This window comes from Oncorhynchus mykiss, chromosome 17 (assembly GCF_057628025.1).
Source record: "Oncorhynchus mykiss isolate SJ-2025 chromosome 17, ASM5762802v1, whole genome shotgun sequence".
Classification (NCBI taxonomy): domain Eukaryota; kingdom Metazoa; phylum Chordata; class Actinopteri; order Salmoniformes; family Salmonidae; genus Oncorhynchus; species Oncorhynchus mykiss.
In genome coordinates, this window is record NC_143038.1 from 69,486,781 (window position 1) to 69,505,456 (window position 18,676).

Below are 18,676 nucleotides of genomic sequence, written 5' to 3' on the forward strand. Positions count from 1 at the left end.
CAGTGAAATCCCAACGTTTTGATTATGAAGTCTACACAAGTTGAATTTGTTTTTATGTTTACTTATCTCAAACCAATTAAGCCTTTCCAGCATCACCTCATGTTTTGTAAAATGGTGCTGGTGTGTGACCAGATATCTCTTAGGACCAGGTTAATGTAGCCTGTGTCTGGGTTTAAATACTTGTGGTTTTTACTTAGCTGCTTGCTTCGATGTGGTATGTTTGTTTCTTTGTGTTTCAGTCTAATGCCAAGCTAAAATGCAGATTTATTTATTTGTAAACATTTTTTTGTCAAATATTGATAGTGTGCAATGAATTTGATCTATTATTGATGAACCGAAGAGATATAAATTACTCCACTGTGGTGTGTGTCTCACTAACCTATGTGTTAAGACTGCTGCTTCACTGTGGTGTGTGTCTCACTAACCTGTGTGTGTAGTCTGCTGCTTCACTGTGTGTCTCTGGGTGTGTTTCAGTCCAATGCCAAGCTGAAGCTGGTGAGGAGCCTGGCGGTGTGTGAGGAATCATCAGGTCCGTTCTGTACTGACGGACCTCCAGACATTATCCAACTCCACATCAGCTGTCCCTCGGACAAGGAGGAGGAGAAGTCTTCTAAGGATGACTATGAGAACGAGGATGAGGAGGAGAAGAACAGGACTCCACGCAAGATGCTGTCACGAGGTAAGATGTCTCTGGGGGAAATGCTGAAGAGGATTCATTCGAGTAGCAAAGAGGGGCAGACCAGCTGATGGGAGACGGATAGATGTCTGTATCATTGTGTGTGTGTGTCTCTGTGTGTGTGTGTGTGTGTCTCTGTGTGTGTGTGTCTCTGTGTGTGTGTGTCTCTCTGTGTGTGTGTCTCTCTGTGTGTGTGTCTCTGTGTGTGTATGTGTGTGTGTCTCTGTGTGTGTGTGTGTGTGTGTGTGTGTCTCTGTGTGTGTGTGTCTCTGTGTGTGTGTGTCTCTGTGTGTGTGTGTCTGTCTGTGTCTGTGTGTCTGTCTGTGTCTGTCTGTGTCTGTCTGTGTCTGTCTGTGTCTGTGTCTGGTCTGTGTCTGTCTGTGTCTGTGTCTGGTCTGTGTCCGCGTCCGCGTCCTTGTGCGCGTGCGCGTGTGTTACCAGATTGTGTGTATGGTGTCATTTTTGGAGCCATGTCAAGCATCCTGTCTTCTGTGTCTCCTTTCCGCCAGACTCCAGCCAGGAGTACACAGACTCCACCGGTATCGACGTGCACGACTTCCTGGTCAACACACTGAAAAACAACCCCAGGTAAAAAAAAACCACACACACACATACACAAAACCCCAGTTACGGAAGGGGAGACCTCCTATCACAGCACTCGACGGATGGAAATGGATTGAGAAACTCTAAGGGCAGAATCTTAACTGTAGATCAGCTTGGGGATTCATGTTGTTTTTGCACACATTTCTCATTGAGCTACATCAATGCATGATAGACATGGTAGTCCATGTTAAGCAGATATATTTCAAGTTAGCATTGGTCTCTAAGCTAATTGAACCAGCTAGCCTAACCCTGTGGTGGTCTGGACTGTGTTTATTAGGTGCTCATCCTGTCTCTGAGGACGAATTGGGAAAGGAGTCACTGTGGGGTGAATGGAATGAGCAGATGGCACTCAGATTGTCCTGCCACAGTCTCACTCCCTCCCTCTGTCTCCTCTCCTCTCTCTCCCTCTCCTCTCTATTGCTCTCCTCTCTCTCACCTCTCCCCTTTCTCCCCTCTCTCCTCTCTCTCCCCCCTCTCTCTCTCTCTTCACTCTCTCTCTCCCCTCTCTCCCCTCTCCCCCTCTCTCTCTCTTCCCTCTCTCTCTCCCCTCTCCCCCTCTCTCTCTCTCCCCTCTCTCTCTCTCCCCCTTCTCTCTCTCCTCTTCTCTCTCTCTCTCTCTCCTCTCCCCCTCCTCCTCCCTCCCCTCTCTCTCCTCTCTCCCCTTTCTCGCCCCCCTCTCTCTCTCCTCTCTCTTTCTCCCCTCTCTCTCCCCTCTCTCCCCTCTTTCTCTCTCCCCGCTCTCTCCTCTCTCTCTCTCCCCTCTATCTCTCTCCTCTCTCTCTCTCTCCGCTCTCCTCTCTCCCCTCTCTCCCCCCGCTCTCTCCCCTCTTTCTCTCTCCCCTCTTTCTCTCTCTCCCCTCTCTCCAACAGGGATCGAATGATGCTGATGAAACTAGAACAAGATATCCTGGAGTTCATTAATGACGACAAGTGAGTGAGAAATTGCACCCTATTCCCTATATAGGCTCTGGTCTAAAGTAGTGCCCTATGTAGGGAATAGGGTGCCACGTGGGACGTATCCACATTCCATACTGCTACTTTACTCCGGTATATGTATAATGGGATATACATAGGGACTGTACTCTAGTTGGTATATCAGTATGGTATATTTGGCTGCCTGGGACTCTGGCATGGTGTCATCACCCTCATCTGAAGTTTATTTTGTTGTATTTCAAAAGTAAATCCGTCCCGTCTCTAACAGTTTGACTAACAATTTCATTTAGTTTTAGAAAAGGGTAACAGTCCACATCTAGGAGAGAGACACTGTACTACCACTAAAGTATCATCACTAGATGGTTCATCTCCACGTTCTCCCCTCCAGTAACCAGGACACGTTGTTTATCCCTCCAGTAACCAGGACACGTTGTTTATCCCTCCAGTAACCAGTACACGTTGTTTATCCCTCCAGTAACCAGTACACGTTGTTCTCCCCTCCAGTAACCAGGACACGTTGTTTATCCCTCCAGTAACCAGTACACATTGTCTATCCCTCCAGTAACCAGGACACGTTGTTTATCCCTCCAGTAACCAGTACACGTTGTTTATCCCTCCAGTAACCAGTACACATTGTTTATCCCTCCAGTAACCAGTACACGTTGTTTATCCCTCCAGTAACCAGTACACATTGTCTATCCCTCCAGTAACCAGGACACGTTGTTCTCCCCTCCAGTAACCAGGACACGTTGTTTATCCCTCCAGTAACCAGTACACATTGTTTATCCCTCCAGTAACCAGTACACATTGTTAAATCTCCATGTTTATCCCTCCAGTAACCAGAACACGTTGTTTATCCCTCCAGTAACCAGTACACGTTGTTTATCACTCCAGTAACCAGTACACGTTGTTTCTCCCTCCAGTAACCAGTACACGTTGTTTATCCCGACAGTAACCAGGACACGTTGTTTATCCCTCCAGTAACCAGGACACGTTGTTTATCCCTCCAGTAACCAGTACACGTTGTTTATCCCTCCAGTAACCAGTACACGTTGTTTATCCCTCCAGTAACCAGTACACGTTGTTTATCCCTCCAGTAACCAGTACACGTTGTTTATCCCTCCAGTAACCAGTACACGTTGTTTATCCCTCCAGTAACCAGTACACGTTGTTTATCCCTCCAGTAACCAGTACACATTGTTTCTCCCTCCAGTAACCAGGACACGTTGTTTATCCCTCCAGTAACCAGTACACATTGTTTCTCCCTCCAGTAACCAGTACACGTTGTTTATCCCTCCAGTAACCAGTACACATTGTTTATCCCTCCAGTAACCAGGACACGTTGTTTATCCCTCCAGTAACCAGTACACATTGTTTCTCCCTCCAGTAACCAGTACACGTTGTTTATCCCTCCAGTAACCAGGACACGTTGTTTATCCCTCCAGTAACCAGTACACGTTGTTAAATCTCCATGTTTAACCCTCCAGTAACCAGTACACGTTGTTTATCCCTCCAGTAACCAGTACACGTTGTTTATCACTCCAGTAACCAGTACACGTTGTTTCTCCCTCCAGTAACCAGTACACGTTGTTTATCCCTCCAGTAACCAGGACACGTTGTTTATCCCTCCAGTAACCAGGACACGTTGTTTATCCCTCCAGTAACCAGTACACGTTGTTAAATCTCCATGTTTAACCCTCCAGTAACCAGTACACGTTGTTTATCCCTCCAGTAACCAGTACACGTTGTTTATCCCTCCAGTAACCAGTACACGTTGTTTATCCCTCCAGTAACCAGTACACGTTGTTTCTCCCTCCAGTAACCAGTACACGTTGTTTCTCCCTCCAGTAACCAGTACACGTTGTTTATCCCTCCAGTAACCAGTACACATTGTTTCTCCCTCCAGTAACCAGGACACGTTGTTTATCCCTCCAGTAACCAGTACACATTGTTTCTCCCTCCAGTAACCAGTACACGTTGTTTATCCCTCCAGTAACCAGTACACATTGTTTATCCCTCCAGTAACCAGGACACGTTGTTTATCCCTCCAGTAACCAGGACACGTTGTTTATCCCTCCAGTAACCAGTACACATTGTTTCTCCCTCCAGTAACCAGTACACGTTGTTTATCCCTCCAGTAACCAGGACACGTTGTTAAATCTCCATGTTTAACCCTCCAGTAACCAGTACACGTTGTTTATCCCTCCAGTAACCAGTACACGTTGTTTATCCCTCCAGTAACCAGTACACGTTGTTTATCCCTCCAGTAACCAGTACACGTTGTTTATCCCTCCAGTAACCAGTACACGTTGTTTCTCCCTCCAGTAACCAGTACACGTTGTTTATCCCTCCAGTAACCAGTACACGTTGTTTCTCCCTCCAGTAACCAGTACACGTTGTTTATCCCTCCAGTAACCAGTACACATTGTTTCTCCCTCCAGTAACCAGGACACGTTGTTTATCCCTCCAGTAACCAGTACACATTGTTTCTCCCTCCAGTAACCAGTACACGTTGTTTATCCCTCCAGTAACCAGTACACATTGTTTATCCCTCCAGTAACCAGGACACGTTGTTTATCCCTCCAGTAACCAGTACACATTGTTTCTCCCTCCAGTAACCAGTACACGTTGTTTATCCCTCCAGTAACCAGTACACATTGTTTATCCCTCCAGTAACCAGTACACGTTGTTTATCCCTCCAGTAACCAGTACACGTTGTTTATCCCTCCAGTAACCAGTACACGTTGTTTCTCCCTCCAGTAACCAGGACACGTTGTTTATCCCTCCAGTAACCAGGACACGTTGTTTATTCCTCCAGTAACCAGTACACGTTGTTCTCCCCTCCAGTAACCAGGACACGTTGTTTATCCCTCCAGTAACCAGTACACGTTGTTTCTCCCCTCCAGTAACCAGTACACGTTGTTTATCCCTCCAGTAACCAGTACACGTTGTTTACCACTCCAGTAACCAGTACACGTTGTTTCTTCCTCCAGTAACCAGTACACGTTGTTTATCCCTCCAGTAACCAGTACACGTTGTTTACCCCTCCAGTAACCAGTACACGTTGTTTCTCCCTCCAGTAACCAGTACACGTTGTTTATCCCTCCAGTAACCAGTACACGTTGTTTCTCCCTCCAGTAACCAGTACACGTTGTTTACCCCTCCAGTAACCAGTACACGTTGTTTCCCCCCTCCAGCAACCAGTACACGTTGTTTCCCCCCTCCAGCAACCAGTACACGTTGTTTCCCCCCTCCAGTAACCAGTACACGTTGTTTCCCCCCTCCAGTAACCAGTACACATTGTTTCCCCCCTCCAGTAACCAGTACACATTGTTTATCCCTCCAGTAACCAGTACACATTGTTTAATCTTCATGTTTATCCCTCCAGTAACCAGTACACGTTGTTTCTCCCTCCAGTAACCAGTACCCGTTGTTCTCCCCTCCAGTAACCAGTACACGTTGTTCTCCCCTCCAGTAACCAGTACACGTTGTTTAACCCTCCAGTAACCAGTACACGTTGTTTATCCCCTCCAGTAACCAGTACACGTTGTTTATCCCCTCCAGTAACCAGTACACATTGTTTAATCTTCATGTTTATCCCTCCAGTAACCAGTACACGTTGTTTCTCCCTCCAGTAACCAGTACCCGTTGTTCTCCCCTCCAGTAACCAGTACACGTTGTTCTCCCCTCCAGTAACCAGTACACGTTGTTTAACCCTCCAGTAACCAGGACACGTTGTTTATCCCTCCAGTAACCAGTACACGTTGTTTATCCCTCCAGTAACCAGTACACGTTGTTTCTCCCTCCAGTAACCAGTACACGTTGTTTATCCCTCCAGTAACCAGTACACATTGTTTCTCCCTCCAGTAACCAGGACACGTTGTTTATCCCTCCAGTAACCAGTACACATTGTTTCTCCCTCCAGTAACCAGTACACGTTGTTTATCCCTCCAGTAACCAGTACACATTGTTTATCCCTCCAGTAACCAGGACACGTTGTTTATCCCTCCAGTAACCAGTACACATTGTTTCTCCCTCCAGTAACCAGTACACGTTGTTTATCCCTCCAGTAACCAGTACACATTGTTTATCCCTCCAGTAACCAGTACACGTTGTTTATCCCTCCAGTAACCAGTACACGTTGTTTATCCCTCCAGTAACCAGTACACGTTGTTTCTCCCTCCAGTAACCAGGACACGTTGTTTATCCCTCCAGTAACCAGGACACGTTGTTTATTCCTCCAGTAACCAGTACACGTTGTTTTCCCCTCCAGTAACCAGGACACGTTGTTTATCCCTCCAGTAACCAGTACACGTTGTTTCTCCCCTCCAGTAACCAGTACACATTGTTTATCCCTCCAGTAACCAGTAAACGTTGTTTACCACTCCAGTAACCAGTACACGTTGTTTCTTCCTCCAGTAACCAGTACACGTTGTTTATCCCTCCAGTAACCAGTACACGTTGTTTACCCCTCCAGTAACCAGTACACGTTGTTTCTCCCTCCAGTAACCAGTACACGTTGTTTATCCCTCCAGTAACCAGTACACGTTGTTTCTCCCTCCAGTAACCAGTACACGTTGTTTACCCCTCCAGTAACCAGTACACGTTGTTTCCCCCCTCCAGCAACCAGTACACGTTGTTTCCCCCCTCCAGCAACCAGTACACGTTGTTTCCCCCCTCCAGTAACCAGTACACGTTGTTTCCCCCCTCCAGTAACCAGTACACATTGTTTCCCCCCTCCAGTAACCAGTACACATTGTTTATCCCTCCAGTAACCAGTACACATTGTTTAATCTTCATGTTTATCCCTCCAGTAACCAGTACACGTTGTTTCTCCCTCCAGTAACCAGTACCCGTTGTTCTCCCCTCCAGTAACCAGTACACGTTGTTCTCCCCTCCAGTAACCAGTACACGTTGTTTAACCCTCCAGTAACCAGTACACGTTGTTTATCCCCTCCAGTAACCAGTACACGTTGTTTATCCCCTCCAGTAACCAGTACACATTGTTTAATCTTCATGTTTATCCCTCCAGTAACCAGTACACGTTGTTTCTCCCTCCAGTAACCAGTACCCGTTGTTCTCCCCTCCAGTAACCAGTACACGTTGTTCTCCCCTCCAGTAACCAGTACACGTTGTTTAACCCTCCAGTAACCAGGACACGTTGTTTATCCCTCCAGTAACCAGTACACGTTGTTTCTCCCTCCAGTAACCAGTACACGTTGTTTACCCCCCCAGTAACCAGTACAAATTGTTTCTCCCTCCAGTAACCAGTACACGTTGTTTCTCCCTCCAGTAACCAGTACACGTTGTTTTACCCTCCAGTAACCAGTACACGTTGTTCTCCCCTCCAGTAACCAGTACCCGTTGTTCTCCCCTCCAGTAACCAGTACACGTTGTTCTCCCCTCCAGTAACCAGTACACGTTGTTTCTCCCTCCAGTAACCAGTACACGTTGTTTTACCCTCCAGTAACCAGTACACGTTGTTTCTCCCTCCAGTAACCAGTACACGTTGTTTAACCCTCCAGTAACCAGTACACGTTGTTTTCCCCTCCAGTAACCAGTACACTTTGATCTCCCCTCCAGTAACCAGTACACGTTGTTTACCCCTCCCGTAACCAGTACACGTTGTTTACCACTCCAGTAACCAGTACCCGTTGTTCTCCCCTCCAGTAACCAGTACACGTTGTTTATCCCTCCAGTAACCAGTACACGTTGTTTCTCCCTCCAGTAACCAGTACACGTTGTTTCTCCCTCCAGTAACCAGTACACGTTGTTTCTCCCTCCAGTAACCAGTACACGTTGTTTCTCCCTCCAGTAACCAGTACACGTTGTTTATCCCTCCAGTAACCAGTACACGTTGTTTCTCCCTCCAGTAACCAGTACATGTTGTTTATCCCTCCAGTAACCAGTACACGTTGTTTCTCCCTCCAGTAACCAGTACACGTTGTTTATCCCTCCAGTAACCAGTACACATTGTTTCTCCCTCCAGTAACCAGGACACGTTGTTTATCCCTCCAGTAACCAGTACACATTGTTTCTCCCTCCAGTAACCAGTACACGTTGTTTATCCCTCCAGTAACCAGTACACATTGTTTATCCCTCCAGTAACCAGGACACGTTGTTTATCCCTCCAGTAACCAGTACACATTGTTTCTCCCTCCAGTAACCAGTACACGTTGTTTATCCCTCCAGTAACCAGTACACATTGTTTATCCCTCCAGTAACCAGTACACGTTGTTTATCCCTCCAGTAACCAGTACACGTTGTTTATCCCTCCAGTAACCAGTACACGTTGTTTCTCCCTCCAGTAACCAGGACACGTTGTTTATCCCTCCAGTAACCAGGACACGTTGTTTATTCCTCCAGTAACCAGTACACGTTGTTCTCCCCTCCAGTAACCAGGACACGTTGTTTATCCCTCCAGTAACCAGTACACGTTGTTTCTCCCCTCCAGTAACCAGTACACGTTGTTTATCCCTCCAGTAACCAGTACACGTTGTTTACCACTCCAGTAACCAGTACACGTTGTTTCTTCCTCCAGTAACCAGTACACGTTGTTTATCCCTCCAGTAACCAGTACACGTTGTTTACCCCTCCAGTAACCAGTACACGTTGTTTCTCCCTCCAGTAACCAGTACACGTTGTTTATCCCTCCAGTAACCAGTACACGTTGTTTCTCCCTCCAGTAACCAGTACACGTTGTTTACCCCTCCAGTAACCAGTACACGTTGTTTCCCCCCTCCAGCAACCAGTACACGTTGTTTCCCCCCTCCAGCAACCAGTACACGTTGTTTCCCCCCTCCAGTAACCAGTACACGTTGTTTCCCCCCTCCAGTAACCAGTACACATTGTTTCCCCCCTCCAGTAACCAGTACACATTGTTTATCCCTCCAGTAACCAGTACACATTGTTTAATCTTCATGTTTATCCCTCCAGTAACCAGTACACGTTGTTTCTCCCTCCAGTAACCAGTACCCGTTGTTCTCCCCTCCAGTAACCAGTACACGTTGTTTCCCCCCTCCAGTAACCAGTACACGTTGTTTAACCCTCCAGTAACCAGTACACGTTGTTTATCCCCTCCAGTAACCAGTACACGTTGTTTATCCCCTCCAGTAACCAGTACACATTGTTTAATCTTCATGTTTCTCCCTCCAGTAACCAGTACACGTTGTTTCTCCCTCCAGTAACCAGTACCCGTTGTTCTCCCCTCCAGTAACCAGTACACGTTGTTCTCCCCTCCAGTAACCAGTACACGTTGTTTAACCCTCCAGTAACCAGGACACGTTGTTTATCCCTCCAGTAACCAGTACACGTTGTTTCTCCCTCCAGTAACCAGTACACGTTGTTTACCCCCCCAGTAACCAGTACAAATTGTTTCTCCCTCCAGTAACCAGTACACGTTGTTTCTCCCTCCAGTAACCAGTACACGTTGTTTATCCCTCCAGTAACCAGTACACGTTGTTCTCCCCTCCAGTAACCAGTACCCGTTGTTCTCCCCTCCAGTAACCAGTACACGTTGTTCTCCCCTCCAGTAACCAGTACACGTTGTTTCTCCCTCCAGTAACCAGTACACGTTGTTTTACCCTCCAGTAACCAGTACACGTTGTTTCTCCCTCCAGTAACCAGTACACGTTGTTTAACCCTCCAGTAACCAGTACACGTTGTTTTCCCCTCCAGTAACCAGTACACTTTGATCTCCCCTCCAGTAACCAGTACACGTTGTTTACCCCTCCCGTAACCAGTACACGTTGTTTACCACTCCAGTAACCAGTACCCGTTGTTCTCCCCTCCAGTAACCAGTACACGTTGTTTATCCCTCCAGTAACCAGTACACGTTGTTTCTCCCTCCAGTAACCAGTACACGTTGTTTCTCCCTCCAGTAACCAGTACACGTTGTTTCTCCCTCCAGTAACCAGTACACGTTGTTTCTCCCTCCAGTAACCAGTACACGTTGTTTCTCCCTCCAGTAACCAGTACACGTTGTTTAACCCTCCAGTAACCAGTACACGTTGTTCTCCCCTCCAGTAACCAGTACACGTTGTTCTCCCTTCCAGTAACCAGTACACGTTGTTCTCCCCTCCAGTAACCAGTACACGTTGTTCTTCCCTCCAGTAACCAGTACACGTTGTTTCTCCCTCCAGTAACCAGTACACGTTGTTTCTCCCTCCAGTAACCAGTACACGTTGTTTCTCCCTCCAGTAACCAGTACATGTTGTTTATCCCTCCAGTAACCAGTACACGTTGTTTATCCCTCCAGTAACCAGGACACGTTGTTTATCCCTCCAGTAACCAGTACACGTTGTTTCTCCCTCCAGTAACCAGTACACGTTGTTTCTCCCTCCAGTAACCAGGACACGTTGTTTATCCCTCCAGTAACCAGTACACGTTGTTTATCCCTCCAGTAACCAGTACACGTTGTTTCTCCCTCCAGTAACCAGGACACGTTGTTTATCCCTCCAGTAACCAGGACACGTTGTTTATTCCTCCAGTAACCAGTACACGTTGTTCTCCCCTCCAGTAACCAGGACAAGTTGTTTATCCCTCCAGTAACCAGTACACGTTGTTTCTCCCCTCCAGTAACCAGTACACGTTGTTTATCCCTCCAGTAACCAGTACACGTTGTTTACCACTCCAGTAACCAGTACACGTTGTTTCTTCCTCCAGTAACCAGTACACGTTGTTTATCCCTCCAGTAACCAGTACACGTTGTTTACCCCTCCAGTAACCAGTACACGTTGTTTCTCCCTCCAGTAACCAGTACACGTTGTTTATCCCTCCAGTAACCAGTACACGTTGTTTCTCCCTCCAGTAACCAGTACACGTTGTTTACCCCTCCAGTAACCAGTACACGTTGTTTCCCCCCTCCAGCAACCAGTACACGTTGTTTCCCCCCTCCAGCAACCAGTACACGTTGTTTCCCCCCTCCAGTAACCAGTACACGTTGTTTCCCCCCTCCAGTAACCAGTACACATTGTTTCCCCCCTCCAGTAACCAGTACACATTGTTTATCCCTCCAGTAACCAGTACACATTGTTTAATCTTCATGTTTATCCCTCCAGTAACCAGTACACGTTGTTTCTCCCTCCAGTAACCAGTACCCGTTGTTCTCCCCTCCAGTAACCAGTACACGTTGTTTCCCCCCTCCAGTAACCAGTACACGTTGTTTAACCCTCCAGTAACCAGTACACGTTGTTTATCCCCTCCAGTAACCAGTACACGTTGTTTATCCCCTCCAGTAACCAGTACACATTGTTTAATCTTCATGTTTCTCCCTCCAGTAACCAGTACACGTTGTTTCTCCCTCCAGTAACCAGTACCCGTTGTTCTCCCCTCCAGTAACCAGTACACGTTGTTCTCCCCTCCAGTAACCAGTACACGTTGTTTAACCCTCCAGTAACCAGGACACGTTGTTTATCCCTCCAGTAACCAGTACACGTTGTTTCTCCCTCCAGTAACCAGTACACGTTGTTTACCCCCCCAGTAACCAGTACAAATTGTTTCTCCCTCCAGTAACCAGTACACGTTGTTTCTCCCTCCAGTAACCAGTACACGTTGTTTATCCCTCCAGTAACCAGTACACGTTGTTCTCCCCTCCAGTAACCAGTACCCGTTGTTCTCCCCTCCAGTAACCAGTACACGTTGTTCTCCCCTCCAGTAACCAGTACACGTTGTTTCTCCCTCCAGTAACCAGTACACGTTGTTTTACCCTCCAGTAACCAGTACACGTTGTTTCTCCCTCCAGTAACCAGTACACGTTGTTTAACCCTCCAGTAACCAGTACACGTTGTTTTCCCCTCCAGTAACCAGTACACTTTGATCTCCCCTCCAGTAACCAGTACACGTTGTTTACCCCTCCCGTAACCAGTACACGTTGTTTACCACTCCAGTAACCAGTACCCGTTGTTCTCCCCTCCAGTAACCAGTACACGTTGTTTATCCCTCCAGTAACCAGTACACGTTGTTTCTCCCTCCAGTAACCAGTACACGTTGTTTCTCCCTCCAGTAACCAGTACACGTTGTTTCTCCCTCCAGTAACCAGTACACGTTGTTTCTCCCTCCAGTAACCAGTACACGTTGTTTCTCCCTCCAGTAACCAGTACACGTTGTTTAACCCTCCAGTAACCAGTACACGTTGTTCTCCCCTCCAGTAACCAGTACACGTTGTTCTCCCTTCCAGTAACCAGTACACGTTGTTCTCCCCTCCAGTAACCAGTACACGTTGTTCTTCCCTCCAGTAACCAGTACACGTTGTTTCTCCCTCCAGTAACCAGTACACGTTGTTTCTCCCTCCAGTAACCAGTACACGTTGTTTCTCCCTCCAGTAACCAGTACATGTTGTTTATCCCTCCAGTAACCAGTACACGTTGTTTATCCCTCCAGTAACCAGGACACGTTGTTTATCCCTCCAGTAACCAGTACACGTTGTTTCTCCCTCCAGTAACCAGTACACGTTGTTTCTCCCTCCAGTAACCAGGACACGTTGTTTATCCCTCCAGTAACCAGGACACGTTGTTTATCCCTCCAGTAACCAGTACACGTTGTTTATCCCTCCAGTAACCAGTACACGTTGTTTCTCCCTCCAGTAACCAGTACACGTTGTTTCTCCCTCCAGTAACCAGTACACGTTGTTTCTCCCTCCAGTAACCAGTACACGTTGTTTATCCCTCCAGTAACCAGTACACGTTGTTTCGCCCTCCAGTAACCAGTACACGTTGTTTATCCCTCCAGTAACCAGTACACGTTGTTTCTCCCTCCAGTAACCAGTACACGTTGTTTATCCCTCCAGTAACCAGGACACGTTGTTTATCCCTCCAGTAAGCAGTACACGTTGTTTCTCCCTCCAGTAACCAGTACAAGAAGTTTCCCCAGATGACGTCGTACCATCGCATGCTGCTGCACCGTGTAGCGGCCTACTTTGGCATGGACCACAACGTAGACCAGACTGGCAAGGCCGTCATCATCAACAAGACTGGCAACACACGCATGTGAGTGGGAGACAGATAGAACTGAGGAGGCCATGTGTAGAACTGAGGAGGCCATGTGTAGAACTGAGGAGGCCATGTGTAGAACTGAGGAGGCCATGTGTAGATCTGAGGAGGCCATGTGTAGATCTGAGGAGGCCATGTGTAGAACTGAGGAGGCCATGGTATGCAGGTACCATGGTAATATCACGGTACCAAAACGTCATGATACTTCTTATACCAACATTTTAGAGTACTGTAATACCGTTTCATATGATACTACCAAATGTTTCAGCCCTGTCAATCTAAGGAATCCTCTTGTCTCTGGTTTTATAAAATGTTTATAAATTCAGTTGAATTGAAGCAACAGCCTCCAAGCAACGGTCTCTTGTATGTTCAAGTCCAATCATATCCACTTCAATTTCATGTGCATATCACGTGTGGCAGCTGTGATCAGCCATCCTCTTCCTCTACCAGCCCTCACTCACCTGCATCTCTCAGCATCCTCGACCAACCTTCACTCACCTGCATCTCTCAGCATCCTCGACCAGCCCTCACTCACCTGCATCTCTCAGCATCCTCGACCAGCCCTCACTCACCTGCATCTCTCAGCATCCTCGACCAGCCCTCACTCACCTGCATCTCTCAGCATCCTCGACCAGCCCTCACTCACCTGCATCTCTCAGCATCCTCGACCAGCCCTCACTCACCTGCATCTCTCTGGATGCTATTCCTGGTCATCTATTCCTCCATCAGTTGTGTAAATATAATTTCTCGGTGATGGCGAGGGGTGACCCTGATGGGTCTTCTGGAGTTACATTTGGAGCAGCGTGTGGAGGTGGCAGGGTTTCATCACCTGTTATAACAATGAGCACAGACCAGTCTGAGTAGACTGTGCGAGTTCACTGTCATGCAGCCTCTGCGTGTCAGAGAGTGAAAGGCCTGCAGTTTTTACAGCAAAGAAAACGGATTGTTTCTAGTCTAAACAGTTATATAATAATGACCCATGTTACCAGGTCTTGTTTCTAGTCTAAACAGTTATATAATAATGACCCATGTTACCAGGTCTTGTTTCTAGTCTAAACAGTTATAGAATAATGACCCATGTTACCAGAGGTCTTGTTTCTAGTCTAAACAGTTATATAATAATGACCCATGTTACCAGGTCTTGTTTCTAGTCTAAACAGTTATAGAATAATGACCCATGTTACCAGAGGTCTTGTTTCTAGTCTAAACAGTTATATAATAATGACCCATGTTACCAGGTCTTGTTTCTAGTCTAAACAGTTATATATAATGACCCATGTTACCAGGTCTTGTTTCTAGTCTAAACAGTTATAGAAATGTGACCCATGTTACCAGAGGTCTTGTTTCTAGTCTAAACAGTTATATAATAATGACCCATGTTACCAGAGGTCTTGTTTCTAGTCTAAACAGTTATATAATAATGACCCATGTTACCAGAGGTCTTGTTTCTAGTCTAAACAGTTATAGAATAATGACCCATGTCACCAGGTCTTGTTTCTAGTCTAAACAGTTATATAATAATGACCCATGTTACCAGGTCTTGTTTCTAGTCTAAACAGTTATAGAAATACAACCCATGTTACCAGAGGTCTTGTTTCTAGTCTAAACAGTTATAGAATAATGACCCATGTTACCAGGTCTTGTTTCTAGTCTAAACAGTTATATAATAATGACCCATGTTACCAGAGGTCTTGTTTCTAGTCTAAACAGTTATAGAATACAACCCATGTTACCAGAGGTCTTGTTTCTAGTCTAAACAGTTATAGAAATGTGACCCATGTTACCAGGTCTTGTTTCTAGTCTAAACAGTTCTAGAATACAACCCATGTTACCAGACACACCTTTTTCTTTCCAGCGGGATTTGCCTTTTATATAATTTCACAATCCCAGTCGCGTGCTGCTTTAAACTAGTCCCGGGTCGCCAATTATTGGTTTGATAACAATCAACATAGTTCAGTCACTTTACCTAGCTGGCTAACTACCTGGTAACTTGACAGTAGGTCTAGGCAAATTTGATTGGCACAGAAAGATAGGAAAAGGGTCTGCTACTCATGAAATGTGATTCATATAGGTGTGATTCATATAGGTGTGATTCTTATAGGTGTGATTCATATAGGTGTGATTCTTATAGGTGTGATTCATATAGGTGTGATTCTTATAGGTGTGATTCATATAGGTGTGATTCTTATAGGTGTGATTCTTATAGGTGTGATTCATATAGGTGTGATTCTTATAGGTGTGATTCTTATAGGTGTGATTCATATAGGTGTGATTCTTATAGGTGTGATTCATATAGGTGTGATTCATATAGGTGTGATTCATATAGGTGTGATTCATATAGGTGTGATTCATATAGGTGTGATTCATATAGGTGTGATTGATTCATATAGGTGTGATTCATATAGGTGTGATTCTTATAGGTGTGATTCATATAGGTGTGATTCATATAGGTGTGATTCATATAGGTGTGATTCATATAGGTGTGATTCAAATCGGTGTGCTTCATATAGGCCTAATGGAAGCCTAAAATATCAAAAATATTTACATTTTTGGTGCTGCTTAAATTGTCTTTGGTGCCTAACGTTTTAAAATTTGGGAGCAATGTGTGTTTGTGGGAGCAGAGTGTGTTTGTGGGAGCAGCGTGTGTTTGTGGGAGCAGCGTGTGTTTGTGGGAGCAGCGTGTGTTTGTGGGAGCAGCGTGTGTTTGTGGGAGCAGCGTGTGTTTGTGGGAGCAGTGTGTGTTTGTGGGAGCAGCGTGTGTTTGTGGGAGCAGCGTGTGTTTGTGGGAGCAGTGTGTGTGTGTGTGTGTGTGTAGCGTGTGTTTGTGGGAGCAGCGTGTGTTTGTGGGAGCAGCGTGTGTTTGTGGGAGCAGCGTGTGTTTGTGGGAGCAGCGTGTGTTTGTGGGAGCAGCGTGTGTTTGTGGGAGCAGCGTGTGTTTGTGGGAGCAGCGTGTGTTTGTGGGAGCAGAGTGTGTTTGTGGGAGCAGCGTGTGTTTGTGGGAGCAGCGTGTGTTTCTGGGAGCAGCGTGTGTTTGTGGGAGCAGCGTGTGTTTGTGGGAGAAGCGTGTGTTTGTGGGAGCAGCGTGTGTTTGTGGGAGCAGCGTGTGTTTGTGGGAGCAGCGTGTGTTTGTGGGAGCAGTGTGTGTGTGTGTGTGTGTGTGTGTGTGTAGCGTGTGTTTGTGGGAGCAGCGTGTGTTTGTGGGAGCAGCGTGTGTTTGTGGGAGCAGCGTGTGTTTGTGGGAGCAGCATGTGTGTGTGTGTTTGTGGGAGCAGCGTGTGTTTGTGTGTGTTTGAGAAAAGGAGACCGCGGGAGTGTGTGGCCTTTGCCAATATGAGCAAATCAGCCATTCTATACAGTATTTTATTATACACTGAAATTATACACTGAAAGTGTGAAGTTAAATTCAATGTGTTGTATTGAGTAGAAGTGTGAATTTCAGTGACACATTTTTGCAGAACATTTAGAAAATGTGAACAAGCGCCCGGGGGACGGGTTGAACAGGACGCTAGGCAACACATTTTCCTCTTGTGGTACTACTTGGTATCGTGGTACTACTTGGTATCGTGGTACTCATTGGAATCGTGGTACTCATTGGAATCGTGGTACTACTTGGTATCGTGGTACTACTTGGTATCGTGGTACTTGGCCTGGTATCGTGGTACTCATTGGTATCGTATCGTTAGTAAAATGTTGGTATCGTTACAAAACTAGTCCTAACAAGAGTTTCTGACTTGTTTTTTTTCTTCAGCCCAGAACAGAGGTTCTCAGAGCATATCAAGGATGAGAGGAACACGGATTTCCAGAAGAAGTTTATCCTCAAGAGGGACGACGCCAGTATGGACAAGGACGATAATCAGGTCATTAGTCCCTTTTTTTTTTAAATTCTTCACTGTTGCTTTTTATTACTTAAATACTTAACAGTTAATTATACTTAACAGTTCTGATTCACAGATTCTTCATACATGTTATTTGTAGCTGTTTTTACCTTTGTACGTCTTTGTAGAACACGAGGATACGATATATGAGAAGGCTGAATGTAATATATCCTGTTGACGATTATCTGAGTATATAAATCTCTCTCACAATATTTTAAATTACACGTATTCTTCCTGAGAAGATGCTCTGAATAGTATTCGGTGAATACCACTTCTTGTCCAATGATGTTTACTGATCACACCCCTTCTTCTTCTTGTCCAATCGCAGATCCGCGTGCCGCTGTCGGACGGGCGGCGCAGCAAATCCATAGAGGAGAGGGAGGAGGAGTATCAGAGAGTACGAGACCGGATCTTTTCCCGAGAAGTAAGTGGTGGAGGATAGGAGATGCTCTTAGGCACCGAACTAGGATCAGTTTACCCTCACCAAATCGTGACATTAAGCATCGTTATGGGGTAACGCACATAACTGACCCAAGTTCAGCGGATCTGGCTCCCGATTGGCTCAGCAGTCAAAGGTACTACATCTCAGTGCTAGAGGCGGCGCTACAGACACCCTGGTTCGATCCCGGGCTGTATCACAACCGGCCGTGATCGGGAGTCCCATAGGGCGGCACACAATTTGGCCTAGCGTCTTCCGGTTTAGGGGAGGGTTTGGCCGGGGTAGGCCGTCATTGTAAATAAGAATTTGTTTTTATCTGACTTGCCCAGTTAAATAAATGTCTCAGGGCAACTCTGGTCGGGCTCAACAGTGAGGATGGGGATAGATAGTTGGGGATGGATAGTTGGGGATGGATAGTTGGGGATGGGGATGGATAGTTGGGGATGGGGATGGATAGTTGGGGATGGGGATGGATAGTTGGGGATGGATAGTTGGGGATGGATAGTTGGGGATGGATAGTTGGGGATGGATAGTTGGGGATGGATAGTTGGGGATGGATAGTTGGGGATGGGTAGTTGGGGATGGACAGTTGGGGATGGACAGTTGGGGATGGGTAGATGGGGATGGATAGTTGGGGATGGGCAGTTGGGGATGGACAGTTGGGGATGGGGATGGACAGTTGGGGATGGGGATGAACAGTTGGGGATGGGGATGGACAGTTGGGGATGGACAGTTGGGGATGGGGATGGATAGTTGGGGATGGACAGTTGGGGATGGACAGTTGGGGATGGGGATGGACAGTTGGGGATGGACAGTTGGGGATGGGGATGGATAGTTGGGGATGGATAGTTGGGGATGGGGATGGATAGTTGGGGATAGGGATGGACAGTTGGGGATGGGGATGGACAGTTGGGGATGGGGATGGACAGTTGTGGATGGGGATGGACAGTTGGGGATGGACAGTTGGGGATGGGGATGGATAGTTGGGGATGGATAGTTGGGGATGGGGATGATAGTTGGGGATGGATAGTTGGGGATAGGGATGGACAGTTGGGGATGGACAGTTGGGGATGGGGATGGACAGTTGGGGATGGGGATGGACAGTTGGGGATGGGGATGGACAGTTGGGGATGGGGATGGATAGTTGGGGATGGATAGTTGG

General features: G+C 46.7%; 1 protein-coding gene across 10 annotated transcripts in view; it reads left to right on the forward strand.

Moving 5' to 3' along the window:
- The window catches only part of LOC110493284 (R3H domain-containing protein 2), a 91,716-nt gene that overhangs the window by 37,277 nt on the left and 35,763 nt on the right, over positions 1–18,676 (forward strand). For all 10 annotated transcript variants that reach the window (XM_090206440.1, XM_036950842.2, XM_036950844.2 and 7 more), the window contains exons 5-10: positions 475–679; positions 1,186–1,264; positions 2,150–2,209; positions 13,057–13,197; positions 16,949–17,057; positions 17,404–17,499. In XM_090206440.1, the coding sequence (XP_090062566.1) occupies positions 475–679; positions 1,186–1,264; positions 2,150–2,209; positions 13,057–13,197; positions 16,949–17,057; positions 17,404–17,499 (690 nt within the window). The remainder of the gene's footprint in view (positions 1–474; positions 680–1,185; positions 1,265–2,149; positions 2,210–13,056; positions 13,198–16,948; positions 17,058–17,403; positions 17,500–18,676) is intronic.